The sequence below is a fragment of the Pavona decussata genome, unplaced genomic scaffold (assembly GCF_977016875.1).
Source record: "Pavona decussata unplaced genomic scaffold, jaPavDecu1.1 SCAFFOLD_115, whole genome shotgun sequence".
Taxonomy (NCBI): Eukaryota; Metazoa; Cnidaria; class Anthozoa; order Scleractinia; family Agariciidae; genus Pavona; species Pavona decussata.
Window position 1 is genome coordinate 1,148,510 of NW_028145529.1, and position 10,255 is coordinate 1,158,764.

At 38.5% G+C, this 10,255-nt stretch overlaps 2 protein-coding genes across 2 annotated transcripts in view; one reads left to right on the forward strand and one right to left on the reverse strand.

Annotated features, from left to right (window-relative positions):
* The first annotated feature begins 63 nt into the window (after positions 1–63).
* On the forward strand, positions 64–3,314 carry LOC146469932 (histamine N-methyltransferase-like). Its single transcript, XM_085122774.1, has 2 exons — positions 64–1,108; positions 1,171–3,314. Exon 2 carries the CDS (start codon positions 2,169–2,171, stop codon positions 3,093–3,095), a length of 927 nt encoding a protein of 308 aa, XP_084978900.1. The 5' UTR covers positions 64–1,108; positions 1,171–2,168; the 3' UTR covers positions 3,096–3,314.
* A 2,376-nt stretch (positions 3,315–5,690) lies between these two features.
* The window catches only part of LOC146469933 (uncharacterized), a 37,348-nt gene continuing 32,783 nt past the window's right edge, over positions 5,691–10,255 (reverse strand). Inside the window, exon 5 of the mRNA XM_085122761.1 lies at positions 5,691–10,125. The gene's annotated coding sequence lies outside the window, so the exon portion shown is untranslated. The remainder of the gene's footprint in view (positions 10,126–10,255) is intronic.

A 10,255-nucleotide genomic window follows, 5' to 3' on the forward strand; every position in this document is an offset into this window, starting at 1 on the left:
ACGCGGTGCTCAGGCCCGTAGGCTGGTTCTGATGCGGGTAGGTTCTTTTTATCTAAAAAGCGGACCAAATAGCTCTTGCTAATTGTATTAAGGAGGCTCGCGGCAGTCTTTTTTGGACGGGGGTGGAAGTTTTGAAATCACAATCTCGCATACAAGATAAATTTCGATCTCCGTCATACTACATCATCATTTCAGCATATGATCAAAGTTAATTCTCTCATCGGTTTTCAAGCAACAACTTACCGTAGCAACGGTAGCGCATAGCCTCTCATTTTAAACATTGTCGATTATCTAGAAATCTAGTCAGACACTTTATGACGAAACTTTAGGGATTTAAACTCCTCAATGTAGACAACTTGTAGGCGAAATCAGAAATAAATCTGTAAGAGCGTTTTCAAGTAAATAATGAATCAATTTTTACTGGGTGATTTTGTTTATTCCCGCATCTTGTACCAATATCTCTGGCAAAAGTAAAACTTTGGCACTTCGTCTTTTCATTTCAACCGGATGAGAAAATTATATTTGACCATATGTTGAAATGATGATGTAGTGTGAAGGAGATCGAAGCTGATCTTCTATGCGAGATTGTAATTTCAAAACTTCCACCGCACGGCCAAAAAAACTGCCGCGAGCCTCCTTAATCATTACCTTTAGTGACCTCAAGTCGACCAGGAACTTTTTCCTATTACCCTCCCTCTAGTAAGGCGCAGTAGTTTTTTCGTTTCACCTTGGTCCCTATCGGCTTACAACGCTTGTGTTTGTCTAAGCAAGCAATACAGCCCCTTTTTTGTTCTCAAACTCTCTTGTCACTGGTGTTTGAAAAAGTAATAATTACGACGTTTCCTTATTCTTTTTGTCAATGATAACAGTACTGAACTGGAACGGTTACAGAAGGTTTTCCAGTTGTATTCCTCTGGGATGTAGCCCTACTACCACATCAAGGTCCACGGTGGTATCGGAATTGATGTGGAGAAGCGCGAGGCTTGATAAGCGACTTTTTCTTATCGATGCTCTCATGTAGTTGTTAAGGCGGCGCAATGTGCTTGCACTTCGTTTGCATTCACATGATGTTACCGGAAAAGTGCATGCAATTTTGAGCAGAACGCTTGTGTTCGGATATAAGGATGTATCACATTCCTTAATTGCCGAAGCGGGGGAAGCTGGCCTCAGTCCCATTGATAGGTATCGGCCTTTCCACTGCGCAAGCTCCATTTGGAATAACTCTGGTGATGGAAGATCGTCACTGTATTTAGTAATAGCTGCTTTGAGGTCAAGATCTCTCGCACAGAGAACACAGGCCCCCACATCCTACATTGGGTTGAGGTCGGATCCAGGCAGGGCCGAGCATGACCGTCGAGAAGATCAATACATTTAAATAACGAATACGTATAATATATGTAAGGCCATGCCATTAAAATAGGTTAATCAAAAGTAAATAAAAAATAAATAAAAAGTATTGGAAAATATACGTACTTTGAGTTAGTTACAGATGAGACAAGTAAACCTTGAAATCTGTATAAGCTGGCTTATTGTAGCGGACCTTTTCTGGCAGTGGGGGGGTTCGTCCGACCCCCCCGAACCACCCCAGCCTACGGGCCTGTCAGCTATTATCAGATATGGATCAGGGTCCGGGCGAGTCCTAAGTCTAACAACAACAACAAGATTTTATTATGTAAAAGAGAAAAACATAAAAGGAACCGTCGGAGGTTATCCCTATCAAGGACATGACCCTACATGTATCAAATCAAAATGTCAGCGCAGTAAGACCGTGAGGTCCGTAAATAGTCTTGCAGCATCCTATCAGAGAAAAATAAGACCTCCTTTAGAAACAATACTTAGGATATATTTTAACTTAGGAGGGCTCTGTTCAGCTGGTCCCAGGGACGGAAAATTTTGCGCTCAGATGTCTAATATTTCCAAAGGAAACAAGAGACGTCGACGCGCAGGCTAGGGCAAAATAGCTACAAACACCAACGCTAATCTTGTCGTGGACTAGGACGTGTGTGTCAACATAGGCGAAAAAGGCAACCCTTTTGGACGATGCCATAGCCCACTACATCGAGTAGACTCTCCCCACACGCCGTCCGGCCGGGGCCTGCACAACCGCCTATCCGGGGCCGGCCCTACATCACGCACGAGGACGAAGTCACGCAATACAGGGTCGTTACATGCCGAGCATGGCTGAACAGCGTGAACTTGTGGGTCGTCCCCTTATTTCTAATGCAGAAGACTATTCAAAATCTCTCATCAGTTTCATTTCGTCACTGGAACCCATGAATGTGACTTTAAAGTGCATTGAGGAGCACGTTGTACCTTTAATAAGCTTTCTTCTCGAGAACCATTCGCCGCCATTTTGTATTCTCAGTGTTGGAAGTGGAGAAGGCTACAACGATTTGCCTTTCATTGAAATGCTGAGCAAAGCTGATAAAGGTAAAGCCGGCAAACCTCTATTCTTTGTACGTGCTGTAGAGCCAGACAAAATGAAGTTGGACGCCTTTTGTGCTAAAGCAAAAGATTTGTCTGAGAGTTTTAAGATGAGAGCTGACATTGAATTTGATTGGTGTCCCATGACTTACCAAGAGTACGTGGAACAGAAAAAGAAAGACGACGTGAAATTCGATGTGATACACTTTCTACACAGCATTTACTACGTAAATGTTGAATCAGCACTCAAGCATTGCTACGAGGAAGAGCTTGGCGCTAAAGGAGTAATTTTCTCCTTTACTCAAGATGTAAACAGCCCCTATGTAAGATATGGAAGTACATTTTCTTCACAAGGTTTGATTTGGAGTCCTGGAGCTTACTACAGCAACAAAGAAGTTACAGATGTGGCTAAAAAGAATGGCTGGAAATATGTGGAGTGTTTGGGTGAGAGCATAACCGGTGACCTAAGTACAATTTTTGATTGCTCTTCTGAGGAGGGAAATCTTTTGTTGGATTTTCTGACACAGTGTGTAAATGTACGCCAGTCTACAAGCCAAGAAAATTTACAAAAAATTCTCAACTTCTGGGAAAATGAATGCATTGATGATGGTAATGGGAAAAAGATGATTTCTTTCCACACTGGAACAGTCATCATTTTTAAAGGAATTTAAACATCTGATTATCAGGTGCAGAAAAATGCAAATAATTATTATATTGTATGCTTATAATGCCACTGGGAACATGACACTCATCAAAAAATAATAATAATAATAATAATAATAATAATAGTAATAATAATAATAATAATAATAATAATAATAATAATAATAATAATAATAATAATGATAATGATAATAATAATGATAATAATAATAGTGAAAAAAAATAGTGATAACGAGGGATGTGAGGCTGATTGATTCAGTCCCTCCCTGGTACTCGTGTGCAGTGCCCAAACCAGTCTATGAGTCATCAGAGGTATTAGCGTTTTGGGATGTTCCAGTTTATGCGGAACGCACCATCGTCAAGGCTAACAGAAAACATGTTTCCCCTCGTCCCCCAACCCATTGAACCAAGTAACTTAATTTTACTTGGCAGTCTCGTATGGGTGAAATCATTTAAAACTCAACATTGAAACTGGATGAGGGCGGGAAGACCAAAAAAATGTAGGAAATTGAAACCCTCGACACTTTTCACGATGGTTGTAGTTTGCTAGCATGGCCCATTGAAAGGCCTTTTTGCACATTAAAACCACCAACTTCAAAAAAGGTACAAACTAGGGCTTTCCCAATATACAAGCCTATGCAGACGAAATTTTAGTTTAAATCTCTGTTTATCGGTAATTGATTTCATATTCTGGTCGTCTTTTTGTCCTTGTACAGTGTTCCATGTTTAAATAAGACCTCTCATATTTTATTTCCAAGAAAAGTGGTGAAGTCGTTTTGTTAGCCGACATCATTTTGGGCAGCCGTAAAGTCACTTGCAAAGTGTGTGAGATTTGATGGTGTAAAAGTAGACAACTTATGTCTAACAAACCTCCAAACCTGAAATGCTAGTTTTTCAACACCAAAAGTGCTAAAAATATTGAGAGAATAGATAAGGGAATAATCATCTCAGTTTTGTACGAGACTGAAGTAGGCGCGAAAAGAAAGCCTGAAAAATAGCTTAAAGCCTAAAGAATGTTTTTTGTCAGGCTTTCTTATCATAACTACTTGAAATGCGTACATAACTACTTTGGTCATCCACTTATTCATTCCTTTATCCGCAGTTCATGTATTTCATAAATATATTCCACTCTCATCAATATTGAGGGAGTAGACGTTTTTTTCATTTGTTGCAAGCAGTCGGGGCAACTGGGATCTTTGCTAACAATTTTGACTGGCGGCGTCAAGCTGACCTATGTAAACACTATTGCTGAGTGACTATCGGGTCATAGTTTCTCGTAAAACTTTTATATTCATCAAACGATATCTAGCCTTCATCTGCAAGGTTGAAACAAAAATGACAAATACATGTTGTAAGCGACATTTCGCGTTGTGTTACGTTATGTATATTCTGACAATTATCACGTGTTATGTCATTTGCCGTGGTTGAACTGGAACACTCTGTTATGGAACTTGGTTTACAGTCGTGGAATAGAATCTACACATGTAAAACGCAAAAACATTTTTTTTTTCCTATGAAGAGTTCAATCCATCCCGGGTATTTCCCAATCGCGCAAGAGCACTATCACGTCACGTGATAATTTTAAACCAATCAGACTCGGAGAAAATTAACTGAAGAGCTGTAAAAGGAGATGACGATAACTCGACAGTGGTGAAAGTTTGATGTCAAATTTTTAGCGTGCATGGGGGTATAAAAAGAGAACTGTTTCTTTTCCCCTAGCCTAAAAGGACGCCTAACCCATCGGGTTTCGGTTCACCACTCGCCGCAATGCTCCTTGTTGATGTTTGAAAATCACCTTTTTATAGCACATATGCTGTGATTACCAAAGAAAAAGGAAATATATATATATTCTTGGTTTTCACATGACGTCATAAAAAACTGGAATTCATAACTAAACACAATTTTGGGTTTTTATCTTCATCACATATAAGAAAATCTAAATTTCCATCGGCTTGCTTGTTTTCAGCATGATAGCATTCTTTGTTTTGAAAATAGAGCAGTTTGAATTTTAGATTTTTGCGCAGTGCGTTACAGAAGGATTGCTACTCTAAACATGTCACGTACATGAAAACATCGATTCGCCTCGTGTTTTTTTTAGGTCTGATCAGCTAACATGTAATAGAAGCGTTAATGTCAATGTGTGAAAGTTCAGCAGAGAGAAGAAAGGCTTTGAAATAGCCAAGGTAAACTCCAGATGTTTTTGCTGGTTTCCGGCCGCCATGTTGGTGCCCATCAGACGGGGCACCAACATGGCGTCCCATACTAAACTCTGTAATTTTCCGTGGTACATTTTCTCGAATAACTCGATTAGGAGATATCGCACAGCCCTGTGGCTTTCACACGTTGTTTATGTATCACTCTTCTACGACATATCAATTTCTTGACTTTATCTATTGAATGGTTGAGGATTTTATTTTTTCACTTGCGTGACGATGTGTGAGGTGAAAACCACCTATAGTATTTGAAATTGAAGTCCTTGTTAGCAAGATTTCTGAAGAATACAACCCTTACTGTGACACAGGGACTTTGAAGTGTTTTTCTTTTTTTTTTTGGGGGGGGGGGGGGGGGCGTGAAACGTTATAGTTACCAAGTATACAGAGAAGTTGTCACAAACGTTAATATTTAATTACTTGCTGTCAATCTTCGCCAGTAACTATTGCTACATGTACGCCACCTAGTTGCATTGAACTCAGCTAACGGTGTCCACCATTTGTCGCGTCTTGCTTTGCCAAGCATGTAAAGTAAAACGCCGGTAATAGCCGTGACCTAGTAACTGTTCTTACCATATGAATTATAGCCACTTTCAGAGTTAAGTGCATAGCAGAGAATATCGACTATCTTACGACATGCTAGATAAACAGCTGAAAGACCGTTTAACTATCAAGCCGGAAAATTTTACACTTATTGGCAAAAGAAACGACAAATTAACTACAACAACTGACCTAAAATGGCTGATAAATGTGTTAACCTGTTGAATTTGCACGGCTCTCTTCAAAATATTCGACCGCTTTCGATCGGCTCTATTCCGTAACTTCCGGTAGAAGTCGACCGTTTTGTTTGAAAGGCACTCAATTTCAAAACCGTCGATTTATTGACCTAGGATTGACTTCTTGACATTTTCCCACGTCAGTCCACCACAGTCTATAAAAAAATCAGTTGTGTTTACATTGAAAACTTAGGCCTGGTTACATGGCATGTCGAAAGATGGCACGTAACGTTGAAAATGGCTGTAAGAGAATCAACGACACCACCGTTTGGCTGAAGTAAAAGTTGCTAGTGTAACCGCAATACATGCGAAATGCCCGGTCCGGCCAAACTAGACTTGACAAATGGTAAATGCCCTGTACATGTAAATAAATCTAAATTAACCCAACTACAACTTAACTTTAGAGCATTATATTTTTAATTAATCTACTGAGTACTTAGTTTGCAGAAGTCAGCCTTGTGAAATTTCTCAGTCTTGTAATATTTCCAGCAAACTCCAGTTCAGAGTTTTTTTTTTCTGTGATGTACTAGCTTGCAGAATCAACACATGTCTTGAATCTCGCTTCTCAATGTTTGTGTAAAGCTGACCAGGAATATAACACTTGCCTCCAAGCTTTCACAGTTTCTGGTTTTTCTCAGAACACAGTTCTAGGTTTTTTGTAAAGAACACGCACCTTTATTCATCATCCAATACATCTGTGAATCTTGACTTTCCAGATTTAAACTGATATCAGATTGTCCTTTGATGTCATCTTTCTTCTGTTTTGTTTTCTCCATTTTTGTTTTATACGCGACGACTAACTTGGAAGGCGACCGTTCTCTTGGATTGTCGTAGCATTTACTGTTTTAAGGATTATTAGCGGTGTTCACGAATTCAAATGCTTAATTTCACTAATAATAAAGGAAAAGTGTCGTGGTATACTCAATTTTTGTTTTCAAAAATCGATGTTGACAGTTGCTGTTGTTATAATAATAATTATCAGGTGGGGATGCTTTAATTTCACGTAGCTTACGTCCTTTGTACTCGGGGCTTCTTCCATTTCTGAACTTCTGGGACAAACTTGGACTTTTAGTCAATTTATTTAAATGTTTGTGAGTAACACACGAGACACTGTTCCGTTGTTCCAAGATGTATATAGATCTCTACAAGATATATAAATTATATACGAAATACTTTTGACTACAACAGCTAGCTTTTAACGAATAAAAATCTAACGATATTTTCTTGAGGTGATTTTGAGATATGGAAATCGGTAAAGTTAAATGATATGTATTTTTGATGGTTAGTTGTAATCCCACGTGATTTCTCATTTTGAAACACATGCGTGAAGAGTGCACAATATTTTAAAGGCTTCAAAACGAACCTTTTGAATCCAAATGAACACAAAACGCTCAAATACACTGATATGATACTTTGTCCTCCAGGATCTCACGTTGTAGAGAGCCACGCGCCAGACTTTACTTTACGTGTAAATAAACCAACCCAGCAACAATGTATCCGACAAAAAGTGAGGAAGGCTTTCCTCATAGAGAGGGGTAAATATTTATCACCAGGCGGTTTTAACCAACGCAATAAACATTAACCTTCGGTATACAGTCCATGAATACAATCTGATAAGCTTTTGTAAATACTTTATAAACACTTAGCTCGTATATGCTAGTTAACCATTAACAACCTATATTCACGTTCAAAATTACAGCCATTATTTCGTCTTATTGTAGCTCTGGCCCTGAAAGACTAGATGTAGTAGTTGAAACATTGGCTGATTAAAAATGCCCTTCGGCTAAAAGGGTCAGTCCTTCAAATCAGTATAAACGCTTTCTAAGTATTGACTAGCCTGATTCTCAGACGGTCCAGGTCGCTTTCGGCCGCACACTCTCTCCCTTCCGTTCCTTGGATTGTCGTAGCATTTACTGTTTAAAGGATTATTTGCAGTCTAAACGAATTCTAATGCTTTATTCCGCTAAAAAATAAAGGAGCTATGTACTTAATATTTTGTTTTCAAAATATATCTTGACAATTGCTGCTGTAGGGGTTTTACGCCGCAAAACGTAACAACTAACGCAAAATTTAACATTAACGCGAAATGTAACAACCTTTGACGCAAAATGTAACATTAACCCGAAAGGTAACAACTTCTGACGCAAAATGTAACAATTTCTTTAACGCGAATGGTAACAACTTTCTAACGCAAACGTAACAACTTCTTTAACGCAAAATGTAACAACTCTGGTCTTGATATATAAAGAAGGAGATTTAGCCTTCTTGTCAAGCAAACTATACCAACCTACAGATCACATGATCAGTTCAAGATTTTCTTTTGTCGAAATGAAAAGTTCCGTTCTTGAAAACTAGCCCTTTTTTTTTTCAAATAACGAAGATATTGACCAGGGCATCCAAGGCTCGTGCCTCTACCGTGTATGATAACGGAAATATAAGCAATTTTCCAAAGTCATGTTACTTGTGACTAACGTCTCCAAAAGTGGCTGACAGGTGTACATGCTGTGCGAATTTTGTTGTTGTTTGTTTATAAAAAAAATTCAGTAAAAAATTTTAAGTGTCGAAGTATTTAGCACTGTCCCGGTAATTGGGGACGCTAAAATCAGTGAAATAAATACACAAACTGAACATAACATATGTTACAAATCCCAACTGGTGAGAGACAAACCAGTTGGGTATTTACAGAGCATGGCCTTGGATTTGAGAACGGGGCTACCGTGAAACAAATCCAAGTGGTCAGAATGGGACTTGAACCCGGGACTCCGGATTACGAGTCCGGCGCTCTAACCACTCGGCCACGCCGCCTTTCCGTAAAATATATTAAAGATATTAAGTAAGTCGAGTTGCCGTCCGTCCTAGAACACGGACGGACAGACACGGACTTGGCATGACAAACACGAACAAATGTTTCAAGAACAACGGAACTTTTCATCTTTACAAAAAAAAATCTTTAACTGATCATGTGATCTGTAGGTTGGTATAATTTGCCTGTCAGGAGATGTTTAGCTTGACAAGAAGGCTAAATCTCCTTCTTTATATATCAAGACCAGAGTTGTTACATTTTGCGTTAGAAAGTTGTTACAATTCGCGTTAAAGAAATTGTTACATTTTGCGTCAAAAGTTGTTACCTTTCGCGTTAATGTTACATTTTGCGTCAAAAGTTGTTACCTTTCGGGTTAATGTTACATTTTGCGTCAGAAGTTGTTACCTTTCGGGTTAATATTACATTTTGCGTCAAAAGTTGTTACCTTTCGGGTTAATGTTACATTTTGCGTCAAAAGTTGTTACCTTTCGCGTTAATGTTACATTTTGCGTCAAAAGTTGTTACCTTTCGGGTTAATGTTACATTTTGCGTCAAAAGTTGTTACCTTTCGGGTTAATGTTACATTTTGCGTCAAAAGTTGTTACCTTTCGGGTTAATGTTACATTTTGCGTCAAAAGTTGTTACCTTTCGGGTTAATGTTACATTTTGCGTCAAAAGTTGTTACCTTTCGCGTTAATGTTACATTTTGCGGCGTAGCAAGGGGAGGGGAGGGAGTATGTGGCCGCGAGCGACCTGGACCGTCTGAGAATCAGGGTACGTATTGACGGGCACGTTTTTTTTTTTTTAAAAAACCATTTACTTAATCTCAGCTAACGAAGAAAACTTGGCTCCTTAAGCTTTGATACGATCTATGGTAGGACATTACTAGATCTCATTATCAAAAAAAAAAAAAAGGAAAATTAAAGACAAAAATTTCTAAATTTTAAATCTGTTTAACCTTTTTTTAAGGGCTGAGAGATACCGGAAAAAATCTGTATAATCATAACAAACAAGAAGCTCCACGATAAAAAGGGACGGCTTAGTTTACAAATGAAATTTGGTTTTCCTTTTGATGTTTTGATTTATGTTCTCTGGGAAAATAAGGATTAAAAAAAGCAAAAAAATTAGATTATATAATACTTGCTTAAAATGAAATACTTCCTGACAAGGATGTGAAAATAATTCAGAGTTATGGTTTGTTTACTACTCGTTGATGGGTCATGTCTTGATCAAGTTGATGCTACACGCCCTGCAGAAAAGAGAAAACCCTGTGAGGTAATCTATTACGAAACGAATTTTACACAAGTGGTGAATAGCTACTTAAGGCCATGTTCTGTAACATTTCACTTTGGGTTAAATTCTGCCATATAATCAACTTG